At 32.6% G+C, this 17,961-nt stretch overlaps 1 protein-coding gene across 1 annotated transcript in view; it reads right to left on the reverse strand.

Moving 5' to 3' along the window:
- Positions 1-4,550: 4,550 nt before the first annotated feature.
- The window catches only part of LOC143072299 (chitin synthase chs-2-like), a 32,716-nt gene continuing 19,305 nt past the window's right edge, over positions 4,551-17,961 (reverse strand). Inside the window, exons 19-30 of the mRNA XM_076247169.1 lie at positions 17,452-17,825; positions 17,004-17,181; positions 16,596-16,736; positions 15,440-16,389; positions 13,430-13,669; positions 12,500-12,579; positions 12,114-12,219; positions 9,794-9,947; positions 8,808-9,008; positions 8,338-8,473; positions 7,895-8,095; positions 4,551-7,298 (exon numbers count right to left, since the gene is read on the reverse strand). Of these exons, the coding sequence (XP_076103284.1) occupies positions 5,416-7,298; positions 7,895-8,095; positions 8,338-8,473; positions 8,808-9,008; positions 9,794-9,947; positions 12,114-12,219; positions 12,500-12,579; positions 13,430-13,669; positions 15,440-16,389; positions 16,596-16,736; positions 17,004-17,181; positions 17,452-17,825 (4,644 nt within the window). The 3' untranslated portion in view covers positions 4,551-5,415. The remainder of the gene's footprint in view (positions 7,299-7,894; positions 8,096-8,337; positions 8,474-8,807; positions 9,009-9,793; positions 9,948-12,113; positions 12,220-12,499; positions 12,580-13,429; positions 13,670-15,439; positions 16,390-16,595; positions 16,737-17,003; positions 17,182-17,451; positions 17,826-17,961) is intronic.

Here is a 17,961-nt window from a genome sequence, read left to right on the forward strand (position 1 = left end):
CTTTTTGAAGGCTCGTTAGTAAATCTATATGTAAAAATTACCTGTCAAAATCGATCAATACCAATCAAAACAATAAAATATTATTAATTATTTGCATGATTTAATTAAACAAACACAGGATGACAGAGTATCCCCGAAGGTATTTGAGGTTTAATGAACTTGTGAGTTGTTATTACAAACTAATTAGCATGTGTGGGTCCATGTATAAAGTGATTTTTTTGTAAAAAAAAAAACGTTAAACTGGTCAGCTACCCCCATCGCCGATAATGACAAGAAAGGAACTTTCCCTCAGATCAATTAAATGCACCTTACTCAAATTATTACGGCCACAAAATCGAAACTACCATTCTGTAGCTAAACTGTTTAATTAAATAATAGTTTTAAAGCCTTTCACAGGATTAAAAAGTCGTGCAACACAACAAGGTCAATGGATTTCGATTGCTGGATTCCCTTTAGAGGCCCTATATATTTGATTCGAATGCTCCCGATGACTTCCGTTAGCTGTTTAGCAACGATAAAGTCCGAGAATAAACTGGACCCCTGCTGTTGTTTCACTGTTATCGTGTGCCGAAGTATCAATCCAGCGGGTGACCAGTTTAGTCCGAGAACTCGTGTGTTCAATGACGTTCCCGATTTGACTACGGAATCGTCATTTGACAGTGACTGTGAACCTGAATTAGTCCGTGAATTAACGGATGAGAAAATAATTATAAAAAGCAAAATCGCTCCACGTCGGACATCTCCCAACGACGAGCGTGATTGAAGAAGTGGCGTTTGATTTATAAACAAAAATGTAGCAAAACGTCTATCTTCATCTTCTTTTATTTTTACATTTACATCTAAATCAACACAAAAATAAACTGTCAGTCTGTTGTGTCACCTATTATCACTTGTCAGTAAATGCCAAAATTATTTTGGTGTCGACTTCCGTTTACCTCTACAATCCGAACACCTGTGAAAACCGAACAAAACGCAAAGTCCCGTGGGTGTTCGGTTTGGACAGGTTTCACTGTATAGTTTTTTTTCGAGTCTGCCACTTTTGTTGCAGAAAGCTTGACATAGGGATAGTGATCCAGCGGCGGCTACATTGGCTACATTGGCATTAGCTTACTTCTTAAAAGCTTTATATTTTAGAAGGTGGAAGACCTGTATGCTTCACACTTTGTAAATAGAAGCCTTATGTTAAGAATTTTCCGTCTGTCACAAGACTATTGTCCTTGACCTCATTTTCATGGTTCAGTGAACACTTGAAAAAAAGTGATGATTTTTTTGTAATGTTAATTTCTCTAGCTCTTATTATGAGTAATAGGATACTATATTTGGTATGTGCATACCTTGCAAGGTCCTCACACCCGTCAGACAGTTTTCACATAACCTCAACCTCATTTTATTGCTCAGTGAACAAAGGTTAAATTTTCGTTATTAAGTCCATATCTCAAATACTTTAAGACATAGGTCTACTATATTTGATGTATGGAATGATTGTAAGGTGTACATGTCCAACTGGCAGGTGTTATCTGACCTTGACCTCAATTTCATGGTTCAGTGGTTATAGTTAAGTTTTTGTGTTTTGGTCTGATTTTCTCATACTGTATGCATTAGGTCTACTATTATTTGGTGTATGGAATGATGGTAAGGTGTTCATGTCCTAATGGCAGGTTTCATCTGACTTTGGCCTTAGTTTTATGGTTCAGAGATTAAAGTTAAGATTTTGAGTTTTATTTTTTCTTTTAATACTATATGCAATAGGTCTACTATATTTGGTGTATTTGGTAATAACTGGATCCATGCCTCTGCTGCTTGACTGATTGTTCCTGATACTATCACCTACCCACGGATCTCGTATACTGTGACACTTCTTTGCATGTAAACTAATTGTTTAAATTCACTGTTGTAAAATGTTTGAAATCCTTTAAAAAGTATTTCACTCACACAGCAAATGCCTAGTCCAGATTAGGCATCAGTTTACATGTTGGGTAGATCAGCTCTTTAACATGTTTTTATATCAGGCTTTGAATTTCCAAATATTCGGAAACAAAGTGATAACGCCTTGACAAAAAACGAAAAACGGCTAAATAAGGTAGCAATACACAGTTAGGAGTTTAGTTTCGCATTTTGGCCCCTGTGGATTTTTCAAATAGGAAAGTTATTGTGTAATAAAATTTATTTTTAGACAGATGAGTGCTAATTTAGCCTCAAAAGATGGTTGATAAGTGCATCAAGATTATTTTTTACATGTTTTATGGCCTGTTTTCTGTTTGACAATCCGTATTTTCATAGCTAGACCGGCCATCGGTCCAGAAATTAATGTACTGTTTACAAACACTCTTTTTCTACACGAAGTTTTTGACGCAATTTTACAAAAAAATGAGACGAAAGACATGTGATTTTCATTGGATTTGCTGAATGATATATGTACACAGTTTCAGAAAAGGTATTACTTCAAGCGATTGAAATTCTGCTTTTATCCAAATTTTGGGGAAATATGTGACATCTGGCCTAAAAAAAAAAGTTATGTGTTTCCGGTAACATCATTTTGAAAAATAGGGTCGGTAGGTCGGAATTCTTTTTTTTTTTTTTTTTTTTTTTTTTTTTGACATCGTAAATGAAATCCGGAAAATTATCATGGTTTTTCCAAGTCCGGATCCGTAATTAGTTTCAAAAACCGGAAGTGTGCCATTTGCAATGTTTTTGAAGCACCTGCTGTGCAAATTTCTTGGATTTTAACCTATTTGGAATACCTTTTGACATTAATAAAATGTTTTACTGGCTTTCTATGCAAGTAGAAGCAAGAGAGAAAAAATATTATGTCATCTATCAGAAGCCTGTGTCAAAAACGGGGTCGTTTTTTTTTTTTTTTTTTTGAAGATCCAATAAAAAAGTTAGGGTCGGGGCTAAAAAACAGGGTCGGTCGGGTTACCGGAAACATCGATCTTTTTTTTCTCGGCCTCTTCCCCCCACCCCCTTTTTGCAATATTTTACAACAAATAAATGCAGATTGTTGCCCTGGATACACCAAAAAGAAATTATATTTTACCATTTTATATACTGGATATAAAATCTATGGAAGATTCTGATTACATACATATGCCCATATATGACACAAACAGTAAGCTTAGTATTGCAAGAAAGCAATGAAAAGGGGATGGTAAAATTCATAAGGGCAAATTTTAGTATTTTTTCTTAACTGTTTATTGCTACCTAACACAATAATACACAAAACACAAAACAGAAAACTTAAGACTGAGCAGCACGAACCACGCAAAAATCTTGCTTCACATGTGATACCCGTTGTTTTCCTAATGTAAGTACAAATCTTGGCATTAGGTTAATTGTTAGGTCAAATTCAATTGAAAGAGGACGGAATCGTGATAACTACTATTGGAACATTCCTGTCGTCAACTGTGAAACATCTGAAAACTGCCAACCAACTTGTGTTGACCTCTTTAAAACGTTTGAAAGACGACTTAATTCTGCTACACCACTAATATAAGAATCAATGAATACATAGCTGTCTTTAGCTTATAAGGCCAACATATATAATATAGAATTTATTTAATTTTATACCTATTTTACTATCATGTTTTACCATTTTACTTTCCAATGTTTAAATACATTAGTGGGTTTCTAAGACCCTGCGTGTAAGAGCTATACAGATGGATGTTACTCTAACAATGAAAGCTGTCATCAACTACGAGTACTTTCAGATCTGTACTGTGTGGGTTTTTTTTGTTGTTTTGTTTTTAGTGGTGTATAAATACCCTGCCACGTCCGCCCTGTGTTATTTTGTTTTGCTGTGTTTCGATATGATGAATTTTGTCCTTTTGGACTGAATTTTAAACTTTGTTCTTTTGTTGTGCTGTAACACCACATTCCCAGGTTAGGGGAAGTGAGCACTCACATATATAATATGGTAAACCACACCACATGCTTTATGTGCTCCCAAGTCATGAGCCTGCAGTTCAGTGGTTGTCATTGTTTCGTGTCTACCAAATTTGTTTTTTTTTTCATCAATTGTCTTGTTATGAACTAGATCATTAGTTTTTGAAATGGAATTGATTCATATAATTCATGTTGGAGCTGTTCATAGCTGACGGCTATCCCTTTCGTATCTTTCAACCTTCTTTGATAGATAGTTGTCTCATTGGCAAGCATACCATACGATTTTAATATTCATATAAATTCTATGATACTGTTTGTAAACGATACAATTTAAAGATTTTTATACTAAGAGTTAGATATGTATACATCCTAAATCCGATTAGACAATGATTTGTTTTACATCAGCAAAACTAAATCCAAACAAGCATTTAACTTAGTTTTAGATATTAAATCACTAGGTTTAGACACAACAATTAATACGTAGTGTGTGTTAACCCGAATAATTCAGTCCCTCCCCGTAGTCGATCTCTTCTACTTGCGTAGTAAGCGGAATATAACGACTGAATTATTCGGGTTAAGTGTGTGTAAGGAAATGTATAATAGATACGGGTACATGAATAATTTGCATCACTGGGGTGATCATATTTTTTTTACATTTTATTCATATAAACATTTATAACATATTTAATTGAGACATATGGTTTACATTTTGGTTCTGATCTATTAAAAGTGTGATTGCTTTTACATGGTGATAATGTTATCATTAAAATTACACAAATTAACCCGCATCCAAAAGCTTTATAAAACAGTACACAAAAGACAGAGACAAGTTCTTTTCTGTTACTGGTTACACAGCAGAGGCCATATCGGTGCATTTGAAATATGACTAGTGCAACTACATGTTACTACGCCCTATTTTTTGTATCATGTATTTGATATTATATATAATTTAACACGTTATAAACTAGCATGTAATCTTTGAAATATGTTGTGATTTGTAAACGTTTCCTTTAAAAAATCTACATATTCCCAACTTCAATTATTTAAACAAAGCATTTATTTGATAAGCAGTACCTTTGTTTAAATACTTGATTCAAAAAGCATTTCCTAATACATAATCTATTTCTGAATTTGTCCTAATTTAAAAGCGTAAATAATGTCATATAATGTCAGTACAGTGTTATCATTATGATAAAATGCTACGTATTCAGTGTTATTGAACATCTTGTTTCTTGTATGAGAAATAGTTGCACATCTACATACAATTCAAAACTCTTATGTGACCAACGAAGAACATAAAACAAATACAAACACTAAAACTTTAAAATCATCATTCACCTACAACAGTTTGCAATCTGATGTGATACGATTCTGAAAAATCCACAATTCAAAATCTTAAATACGAAAATACCGTAATTTGTTATGTCTCTTTCTTTTCACAAATCTAATCACTGGTATATTTCAAAACTGATTTTTTAATTAATCTTTTAAATATTGATTGTTTGTATGCTAACTCTACTTGTTAGTTCAATGTTAAATGGTATCTATTTTAATAGCAGTATGAATGTTTTCCTCTGTGCTATTCTTTTTAAAACTTCTTTTAAACATTTTCTCACGCATAATATCATCTTTTTGTGAAAATCGGTTATCGTCAAATCTATTAAAACGTCTTTTGTCACTATTTCGGAAGGCCAATGTACCTTGCTTCCATTTTCTATGAATATTTTCAAGTCGATCTTCAAATATTTGCTGGAGTAAAGGAATATTTTGGTCGCTAGGACCACTATGTCTTTTTCTGTTTTTTGGTTCCGATTTTATTGTTCCGTCCGGTGTTGGAGGTAAGGATGGCAGCTCGTCGTACGGTTCATCAGGCATATTATACGTGGTTGTTGTAGTGTCATCGTCGTCATAGTCAGGTGGTAGGTCATCATAATCCGGAGCTGGTTCCATTCTTTGTAATCGCTGAGCTTCGTTGACTACAAATCGAACAAAGTCCTCTTCTGTTTGGACTGTCTTTAACCAATCGATTCTTGTGCTTGACATCAAATGTAAGAATGTTCCCCATCGGTGCATAAACATACTGAAGAATTGCAAAGTAATAGCAATGGCAAATATCGAAAGAAATATCAAAGACAACGGTTCGTACTTTTCTATGATATAAAAATTCTTAAGTTCATCCTCCATAGATTGTAACTGCAGTGTGATGACAGTCCATAGAAAGTTTATCATACAATAGATAAAAACTACATTATTTTTTAGTGTAATGAGATCTTGTTTTATCTTTTCTTTGTGTTGCTTATCTTCATTGATGGGATGTAAATATTTTCTAATCATGAATTTCCAAAAATCAGTTTCGTTCCTTGAAAGATGCCTGACTGTACCATTGCCCAATCGATCCATTTGTAACCAGTATGGATTATCTGGGTCTGGTTCCCATCCAGGAGGAACAACATCTTCGACATTCATATTCATTGATGTATCCTTTGATTGGACAGAATTGCGACTATTTCTTGAAACAGTTCTTGCCAGACAATTGTTTTCATCAGTCTGACATGAAGCGGAAACCTTTTCTATAGTGGCTCTTGATCCTAAGAAATTCTTTATAAGATCCCTTAAATCACTGATTAAATTAGTGATTCCAAGGCGATTAAGAAAGCTTTTACTTTCTTTCTTTTTCTTTTTATCCTCGTTTACACGTTCTTGCTCTTCTTCTTCTTCCTTTGTAAGTTTCTTTGGTGTTTCTCTTGTTCCCCAGGAAACGTTATTGAGGTTACAAAGGTAGAAAATAGTCAAGAGAATAAACGTCGACGGTACGACCATGAAATATAAAGCACCATATACAAGACAGAAGAACTCCTGAGGATGAAGAATTCCCGCTATCAAAAATATTGTTGTTAGACCAGTTAAGAAGACTACATTTGGGCTTCCGAAATTTTCCGTAACAATACTAATGACTGTTCCAACTGTCGCTATCATCATAATAACTGCATACAGAGCTGTAATGACTGCTGCTGCCAATATCTGAATGTCACTTTTCATTGTCAGACAAATTGCTAGATATATGACAACCGGCAATAATGATAGTAGATATGACTCAAATATGCTCAACTTAAACACAGAATGGTATGACCCTGTTATCATCAAAATAACGGTAGATGGCGCTATGATAGTAGACGCCATTAGAACAAATTGATAAAGCATATAAGGTCGACTGATGTTATCGTTGATTCGAACAGTATCACGCCATGAAGCTAACAAATCCATCATGTTGGCCAAGGTTGAAGGAGACCATCGACGTCTTTGGTTAAAGAACTCGTTGAATGTTTCCGGAGCAAATGTAAGAGCGTCAGAACCAGCACAGTAGTCAATTCGGTGTCCTTGTTGAAGCATAAGTGTACAAAGCCATCTGTCCTCCCCTAAAAAATCAAGGCTTAAGGTTAAAAATACATCATACGACAAAAAGGCACAAATAGTATTCGCTAAGATCGATTTTAATGTCAACCTAAAATTAAAAACAAATTATGAATTTTATTTGACATAATTTTAGACATTAATTCCTAAATTGGAGTATAATATTGTATATATATTTTTTTCATCTTATATGTATTTGATGAAGAGCATTGGTGGCTGCGTGTTCTGAGCAGTGCTTCTAGTGTGACCACTCGCCCGTCAACATGAGGTTGTAAGCTCGAACACACTCGATTCCTATTTTAATTGACAAGAATTGCCTGTTTTACTGTCGATGCATCTTTCCGGTTACCCAGGGTTTGTTGACTAATAAAAATTATCCAACACGATATAGCCAAGAAGGCGACAAACAACAATAACCAACCAACGTTACTTGCTTTTAAATACACTGCTAGGCCTTCCTGTCGTTATTTAATTTCATTTCAAAAATTTTAGATATATCTATATAAAACGACGAATTGACATAGATCCAATCATTGTATATCTTAAATATGTAATAGTATAAAACATCGTTTTAGATGGATTTTGTTTCTTTATGACATACCTTGTTCAAACTGGATGTAGTGTCTGGCTTCGGTTGGTGGTGTGGTATACATTTTCAACACATTGTCATCCATTACTGCAGATCCTCTGAATAAACTAAAGCATCCAGGACAACAAAGCACACAACCAAAGACATGTTCTGCAGCTTTCTGAAGCCAATGGCCAACTGCATACTCAAACTCCTGGTACCACACCATCGGACCTAGACGGCAGAAAAACACGTTTATTTTGGATATCTATAACCGTTTTGCATTAAACTTTAAATAATTGGACAAACGCTCCAATTGCTATGCGTATCTTAAAATGAAAAAAAGTTCACAAAGAAGCACACACGAGGTATGTTTATAAATTGTCATCTAGAATTCAAAATAGCTGAAGTAGCCTTTATAGTTAAAAAAAAAGGAAAACACATGTTGCTTTTTCTTGACTTGGTTTTGTTCATACCTGATCCGATGGGATGAATTCTGCCACAGACAGCTCCAACTTTTCTGTTTTTCTTCATCCTGTCTATCAACAGTTTAACAGCATCCGGTTTAAAATCAACATCTCCATCAAGTGTCAAAAGAAAAGTGTTTTCAGCCTGAAGAAAAAGATATAGAAATTCACTGTAACTGCTTTGGTTTAAAAACACATCACGTTTACAAAGTTCTATTATTGCTTACTTCTTGTAGCTTTGGCGGAGCGTTACTGAAAGGAATATATCGTCCTCGAATTTTCATATGTAAGATCAACAAATAATGGCTGTAAATATCCATCAGAGTCACACAATGTGAATTAAACATAGTAGACATAGACCAATACATTCTGGATCTTTTCGCTTTTATTTGCTAATAATTGCAAATGATTTGTTTTCTATTCAGAAATATTTTCAAATTGTATATGAGATTTTATACGTTCTGTACATGGCTTTTTACCTGATCATATTGTTCCGCATTCATACGAGAAAACAGTGATTTTAAGGGTCTAGATTTTTCTTTTTTCTTTCCTTTATTCTTCTTTCTTTGTCTAACATTCTTTGACATTGGGTTTTCCTTATCCATTTCTTCCATCATGAATTTGTCTGCTTCGTATGCACCAAACAGCTTGTAACCAAGTAAGTAGTACATGTACATCACCTTATTAAGTACAAACATAAATACATTAATAAATCACTTAAATTATAAAGAAAACTTACAATAATGACAACGAAAGTATTATCTCTACCATTTAAAGATTGACGCATGGAATAAACACTTGTCTATTGTCATGATTGTTGAAAACAAAAGTGTGCTTTCTAGAGATCATTTCTAGAGGTATTGTACATTTGGGTTGTAATATTGCATTGGCGTATCCTTCAAACATCTTTTTTTGTTTAATTTATACTGAATAAAAAGCATTTCTTTTGTAATATGCAATCACTGATAGTTTCACTATTTTCCTGGTATTGTAACAGTCCATTTTTGTCATCTATCATACGATTTGACTTTTCTTACTGGTTGACGAATTAATACATATGTCTGTTCGAGGCTTTCAAAATGATATTGACTGTCCTATGATTTTGGATAGTTTTAAAATACTTATAAAAGTCGACATGTTTGAGAAGGAATAACATTTTTAAAGTCTAAGATTAAATCTCCTTGTGTCTTCTATTTTTATGGATCTATCAGGATGCCTTATTCATCAGTACTTTATTTTTGGTCCTAAAGACGAAATGAAATACTTTAATTCCTTGCTTTTTTACTGAATATTACTGATTTTCAGTCAAAGATTTCGATTTACTTAGGAAGTAGATATGACAGAAATTTGATGTATGTATGTTGTTTAACTTGTTCATGCTGTAACCATGACTTTCCCTGTTTGTAGTAAAACATCTTACGCCAACAAAAATTCGAAAGTGTTTATCTAAATTGTAAATCAATACCTGTGACCATCTCTTTCGATGTCTCATCTTATTTTTGTCTTTCATATGAACATGTAATTTTGTATGTCCAGGCATGGTCCATATGAGCTTGCCACCATATGGTGTAGGAACTTTTTCAGGGGATGATAAGATGACAGGACCTTTTACAACAGATCTACAAAAAAGATAATATGCAGTGTTAAAGATAAGGAAAATAGCAAGAAACCTTTTAAGGGTGTTATGGCAACTATCTAAATTATACTGTGCTTGTAATAGACCACAATATTATCTAATTGACAAAGATTTTTCATATTTTATCATGTCGAGACTTTTTTTATATAGTCGACTATACGAATGGATTTTCTCATTTCAGGCAACGCAGTTGTCTATAATTGTTACCATTCACTTCATTTCACTTCTGGTGGATATTTGTCTAATTGGCAATATCGCATTTTTCATTTGTATATACCTTATAATTTTGCACTAATTCAAGATTCATCAAATTATAAATCATTATTTATTACTATATTTTATTAGTTCACAGAATGCAGTATGTTTTTGAATATTGTAATGGATCTCGTATTGAAGATGTATTGGGGGCTTATGTCAGTGAAAGGTGTGATTACAATGAAAGTTTTGTCTAACAACACACTCATTAACTCAAAGGGCGTTAGAATTAATCAAACAAATGGTGAATTCATATGTTATAATCAAGTTGACCACGTAATTACCACATAAATATATTGAAAATTTATCAAAAACGAAAGTGTTTCTCAATTAATTAAGTTGTGTTATTTATTCTTAGCAATCTATTTATCCTACTAGTTATTAGAAAATAATTTACTCTGGTCATTAATTGGATTTATAATGACCGGATATAAGTAAATTTTATGGCCGTTCTTTTTAAAAATTTACAATTTTTACATGGATTCACTTTTTTAAAGTTTGATTATGTCCCCAGTAATATCTATGTAGAGTTATCTTAATTTGTCTTCTCAAACTGGTTTGTTAATTCTGTAATTGTATTTAGTTTATATCTTACTTAATAAAAGTATCTTAAATTCATTTAAGCCAACAAGAAAAAAACTAGTACACTATTTTCTACATAAGGAAATGCCTGTATAACACCTTACACCATGCGTTTGATATGTTTGAGCTTTCTATTTTGCCATTTGAGGAAGGACTTTCCGTTTTAAATTTCCATGTTGTTCGATATTATGCATTTTTACTTCTTGTTTGATGTACAATTCATCAACAATACCAAATTTGTTATTATATTCATCCACTTGAAAAAATAAAGTGTCCTCGCCTCAAAAAAGTAATTTGCATTAGACAGAGACAATGAATGTATATTTCTTCTCCATATCTAATTGTTATTTATGATCCCTTTAATTGAAATATGTAATGTAATAATTCTGTGACAACTTTACTGCAAGCTGTAATATGTATTAACAGTAGATTAATGTCATGTCATCAGCTGTCCATTTACAGGCACATATATACATGATGTTTAATTCTTATACTTTTTTTTGTATTGTAACATGCAATCAATAACGGTAAAATCTTATAAGAGAATGTAGTTATTGAACCAAAATTCTGCCATGAACTGATGCAGTAAAATCACCACTATAACAAGGACGTGTCCTAGTGTATTTACATGTTTGCAGTAAGCCCAATGCAAAGCCAATTTATCATAATCAAATGTGAATTTGTATTTTTAGAATTTTAAGTTCCCTTGTTTAATTCGATCCACATATTTCTACCGTCTTATCAGTATGCAGTTTAAGTCACTACCATAAATCATGTCCAGTAAATGTATCTCGTACTTTAAACTTGCAGAAGTGAGTTATCATGACTGTCACATGCGTTATACAGGGCGTTTTCCGGAATAAAGTAAAAAAAAATCTTGTTTCCAAATACACCCTTTTGTCAAATCTGTCAACTACATGGTTGTTAAACGACAAAGTTCATCATAAATTGTCTTATGGCAATACCACAAATCAAATTTAAATCAATAACATTAAAATGAATTCGTTTAATATATATTACATGCTTTTAAAGTTTAAATTAAAAGAAGAAAAGTGGGAGTGTTTAAAGTTGAAATGCCGTTTATTTATTTCTTTATTTCTTGTTTTAAATTATCACATTTAAGTCACATTAATTTCTCTGTAAGTGCTTTTCATTTTTCGAAGAACAATGAAAAGCTTTATGGAACTTGTTTTGTTCTTTTTTGTGGCCCAATCACTTTTGAACCAACATGCTATATGCGTTTTAAAGTATCAGATAGTTTAACTCCATTCGAACTCTGTTGTTATCTTGATTGTTTACTTAATCTGCCTACCTTGCTGCGTCTTCCATACAGTCATATAGTAATCTAACAAAGCCATTTGGAATATATTTATCCACCGACTCGTCCAATTCAAAGGCATCGTCAAAAATAATGTGCACTAAAAAAAAGAAATCGTTTTTTGTCAAGTCCATGTATTTCAAGTACGGTGATCATTTTGTAAAAACTCAATTATAATTTGTCATGTTCGATTCAATATTACTTTACAAATATAAAATGACGAAAGAATGATGTAAATTCTTTCGAGGAATGAATTTCGTCCTTTTCATAAGATAATGTTTTACAAACATAAAACGTCAACCGAGATGAGCTTAATAAATGTGTTTCATTGTAGTTGACCATTACTTTTCACAATAAATACTACTTGTATCAGTTCTTACTTTCAAGGTCAAAGAAATCTGGATCTTTGATTCTGAATTTATCTTGGGCTAGTTTGCTTGCACAGTGGACATAGTCAAGTCTGAAAAGATAAAAATAAATTCAAATGTTGCTTATGATAAAAAAAATAAACAAGAATGTATCCCAAGTACACAGATGCCCCATCCGCACAATCATTTTCTATGTTCAGTGAAAATGGGAAAAATCTCTAATTAGGCATTAAAATTAGAAAGATCATAACAAGGGGACATGTTTGCTAAGTTTCAAGTTGATTGGACTTCAACATCATAAAAAAACTACCTCGACCAAAAACTAAAACCTGAAGCGGGACGGACGAACGGACGAACAAAAAGACGGACGAACGGACGCACAGACCATAAAACATAATGCCTAAAAATGGGGCATACAAATGGCTTAATGTATGAGCACAAAAATAGTCTGTGCAGTAGAAACCATCTTTAGAAATACTAAAGCTTAAAATAGGAACGATTGATAATTTACACAATATGAACAAATGCGGAATAAACTTCAGTGAGATGACTAGTATCTATGATGAGTTTATTTGTTACTTTGGCTTTTGTTTTTTCTTGATTTATGTCTTCCTTTTGTATTTTATATATTTAAACATAGATAAACTAAGGTTGCATCCGATTTAGAATACATAATCAGTGTTAAAACATGTACGAATGTGCAGTTGAACCTTATGTAAGTTTCGTTTGGTAATCAATAATTCAATAATATTTCAATTACTGCATTCCCGTTAGAACAATTTATCCTTATCCATCCGCAACATGAAAATATAATATAAAAGAAATATATTGATAACTTTTCCCAAATTATTTACATCACCGTTCTGAAGTACCAGAAATATGTGTTTGTCATCCAAATCTTTTTTCGAAATTTATTTTATTTATAACTGCAATACGACTTACCGAAATAAAGATTTGAGCAGTTGGGTCATTTCTTGTCGTGTTTCGTGCCACATGGTAGCACATACATACACAAATGGTATTCTATTGTTCACGGAGTATATTTCTTCACAGTAAGTATCGTCACCAACATAACGGAAGGTATCAAATCCTGTTATCTTTATTTCTTTGTCGTTCCTTCTTCTTTTCATGGTAAGTGTAAAATCTGGGAAAATGGTCTCAAAGTGGGGTGTTATAAACAGTCTGTTGATGAAAAATTAGATATTTTCAATGAAAATTATTAGCATGTAGATAGAATGAATCAAATTAATCTTTAAGGTGATGTTTATATGTTTTACATAACTCCTCTCCATTTTAAGATGGAAATTTATACTGTAGCCCAAACTGTAATAGCTTATGTGATTGGGGGATGCAATTTCTTTGTGATTTGTTATTGTACTAGCAGTACTAATTTTGGTTCTATTTAAAGTAGAGACTTACAAGTCTTTCTCATTCTGACAAATACAGCGACGCAGAAATGTTCATGAACAATATAATCGAGAATAATTTATTACTTGTGTGTCGTGTTACTTATAGTCCACATTTTGGGTTTATAATGATGTAATGATTATCATCAATTTTCCATAAATCTACAGTTAAGCAATGTCACTACAACATAGCCTAAAAATTGCTAAAACTTGTGTTCCTTTAATTAACATTTAAAAAAAGTGAGAAACAAAATTGTGAGTTCAACTAAAAATATTTATTGAATAAGAAATAACGGACGATACAAAAGACGTTCACTGGTCATCTTAAATTTATCATTACATAATGCCAAAAAAACGCATACCAGAAGCATACACAATTCTACCAAATTCTGTTTTATAAGAAGACAAAAATAAAAATACTAGTATGAGATACTATACCAACTAACACTGTAATCAGGGAAACATACAGAAAAATATCAGATTTTTGTTCCAAGTAACGTAAATTACTGTCTTATTTATTTGAATGATTGCTGATTACAGAACGCCCAATGTATCGAAAAAATACATAAGCAGAGTAGATGAATGAAACTTGATTTCTTCAGTTGAACTAACCACACCTTTAAAAGAGTACTGCTAATTTTTATGTGACCATATTCTTTATCAAAAGTTTATTTTAGCAAATGAAAAGACCGCTCACAAAGTACTTAAACTTTAGTTGCATTTTCATCGAAATCATTCACTTATGAAGGAGGGTTTCGAAAAAGGGAATCACGATCGCACTATATATAAAACAGAAATCATAAAACTCATATCACATCTTCTAATTAATTTTCCCTCTCATCAAAACAGAGCAAACGAATAGGTATCAAAATCAAATTACATATTTATTTATCCAAATATTTTCGCACTGGACAAAACTTAAAAGAGAGTCGTTATTAAATAACATTTTCTATAGCATAAAAAAGAAAATGTGGTATGATTTCCAATGAGACAACTATCCACAAAAGACAAAAATGACACAGACATTAACAACTATATATATATCACCGTACGGTCTTCAACAATGAGCAAAGCCCATACCGCATAGTCAGCTATAAAAGGCCCCGATAAGAAAATGTAAAACAATTCAAACGAAATTTCAAAAAAAAAATCAAAAAAAAAATGAACGAAAAACAGATAGGCATACATTATGGTAGAAAGATGCCATTTGAAGTATAAAGGACAAGGTACAATAATGGCCTACTCTCCAAATGACTTGAATTTTATAATTTCAAAAGACTAAATATAGAAGCTTAAAAAAATGACAATTTGTAATTATCATTTGTTGGTTGCCTGTTTGTTAAAATATGAAAATTTTGTTTTGTCTTTGATTTTATCCTATAAAAAGAAGACGTTGACTGATTGCCGTTTGAATATTCATGAAGATATAACAGCATATGCCGTTTTCACGTTAGTCTTATTGTTCAAAACAATCCAGGTTTTAAACTATTTTTGAATGCGTTTTATTGTATTGATTAAGCCACTAAATATTTATTCGTAAACTTACTTTTCAATTTTTGCCATTCTTTCACATTGTGGGAACCATATATGGGATACTGTAATTGAATAGGATAACCACAAAAGCACTGCACAAATCAATGGTATCAGCAGGGAATATAAATCCAGGTTTGGACAAAACCATCCTCCAATATGCCAATGGGCTGGCAAAAATTGGTATGAACATTGCAGAAAGACTACAACTAAGGTGAGAGGTGGTGCAAGTGTCAATGGCAATGCAAAGGCTGCTTTCTGCATGTGTAATTTACAAGCTAGGCCAGCTAGATATGTGCAAATTATTCCAGATCCAAGCTGAATGAACATTAAGCTATAAGACACACCTACTTCTTCTGCCTTCGATGAAAAATCACTTGTCGTTGCATTGAAATCCCCTGTTGCTGGTAGAACCAGCACACTATCGTTGGTTAAAAATCGTGAGAGAAATATGCATAATCCAATTTTCAATGGACCAACAAGAACATAGGACGTTTCACGTACGTCCTGCAAAATAGATCGCCATTGCTTGAATGGTATCGTTATCTTTCCAAAAACTGTCCATTCCCCAGACACATAATTCTCCCACCAACCAATAGATATTAATACAAGTGATACTGGCAGTTCCCATTCACCACCACCTTCACAAATCACATATGTGTTGCTAAAATGAGTTGCATTATATCCTGTCAAAAGAGTGTGATTCCCTTCACGAAGAAATTCTCCAATGGTGAAAAAGGGAATCGCAGACACTTGTACTAAAAAAGCTCCGATGTTCATCACAACAGCAACGATTTCACTTATGCTTAAATTCGGGCGCTTCTGGTGAACTATTACTTTTAGCAAACTAGGAATTTGACACACTGCAAATGTAATCACTAATCCTCTAAAGAAATCAGTCGATGGTAATACTCTGAACAATAACAGACACATTCCAAAGGTTTGTAATCCTTCAAATAATAGCAGCTAAAAGAAATAAATTATGATTATGATTTGATTTTTACAATGTACAAAATATTTATAAAGGTCATGTGATTAAGAATTTGTCAAATTCCGAAGAAATTAGGAAAACAGTATTATGTTAAGAAAATTAAACGAGATTTGATTGTAATTGGTAAATTTTAAGATTTATGTAGACTTTAACAAACAGTATACCATATACGAGTACTTACAACAAAAAATGTCTTCATAGAGGGCCAAGTTTTACCACCAAACAGTATTTTCATGAAAGAGTTTAGCCAGTTCCAACCAATTGGTGCACATAAACATATCACCAGCAGTACTATATTTTCTCCTCGAGCATTTTCATCTTTCTGCAAAATATTTGTATTATTTACAGACATTACAATTACAAATGGCATTGTAATTCCTACATTTTAAATCAATGAATTATTTTTAAGAAATATATATACTGTTTTAAAAATTAGAAAGAAAAAAAACACGTTAACAAAGAATCATGTAGTAAGATGAAAATGGATCTAATCATTCGTATACCTCAGACCAGACATTTCAAACCTTATAATCATGCTATTAATGTTCGTAGTATTTTGTTTTATTAATAAACATCCAACACTTCTTACCTGAGATATTCCAGATGTAATAAGAAGTAGGGACATCTTACTAGCCACAGTGCACCCTAGAATCATCACAATAAAAAACAAGTACAAAAATACTCGAATTCCTTTCATGATTTCTTTAAACACATAGTCGTTGTCTTCAAACTCTCTCTCCGAAACTTGGAATATATCATATGGTCGCCTGAAATATAGAGTTCGTCAGTGAATATTATGACACTTGTTTTAAATTTAGAAAAAATGATAAAATTCAGGGTGCGTTTCATTCCATTTTGGTTAATACACAGTCGTATAATGAAAAATAATAAAAAGAAACCTTTTCTCTATTCAAAAATTAAATACAGTTTTGGTTATATGTTTTATAACATAGCACAATCTCCATGAAGAAACATGAAAGAGTAATAGTTCAGCGATAGCAATGTAATGTACTGTTAAATGAGCTCTTGTTACATACCACATATCGAAATCTTCTCCAACATCAACAGATGTTGATGTAGATGTTGATGTACTCTTGCTGTCTGCTGATTTCCGCAGTTTCCCTTTCTGAATACTGACACTATCATTGACATCAATTGTGTCAGCAACACTTCCAAAATCAACCCTGTTTTGAGTATACACTGGTTCAAATGTCTTCTCTGGAGTGACAAATTCATTGGTGATTTGTTCTAATAATGGTTTACTTGGAGTACTTGTATCGACGAAAAAGACGCTATCAGTTGTCTTTGCAGAAATAATAGACTCTAAAGACTGTCTTCTGAGTGCTTCCATTCTCTTTTGTTCTTCTTGTTTTGCTATTTCTTCTTGTCTCTTCTGCTCTTGTTCTGCAATCTGAAAGAATTGTATTTATTTTTAATTTATTGATATATGCAAAAATATATAGCTGTGTGATTCATGATAAAAATAATTTCTTGTTATGTAGATGTATGTAAACAAAAAAGCTTGTTCGTACCGTGTCACTGAACAC

This window comes from Mytilus galloprovincialis, chromosome 4 (assembly GCF_965363235.1).
Source record: "Mytilus galloprovincialis chromosome 4, xbMytGall1.hap1.1, whole genome shotgun sequence".
Taxonomy (NCBI): domain Eukaryota; kingdom Metazoa; phylum Mollusca; class Bivalvia; order Mytilida; family Mytilidae; genus Mytilus; species Mytilus galloprovincialis.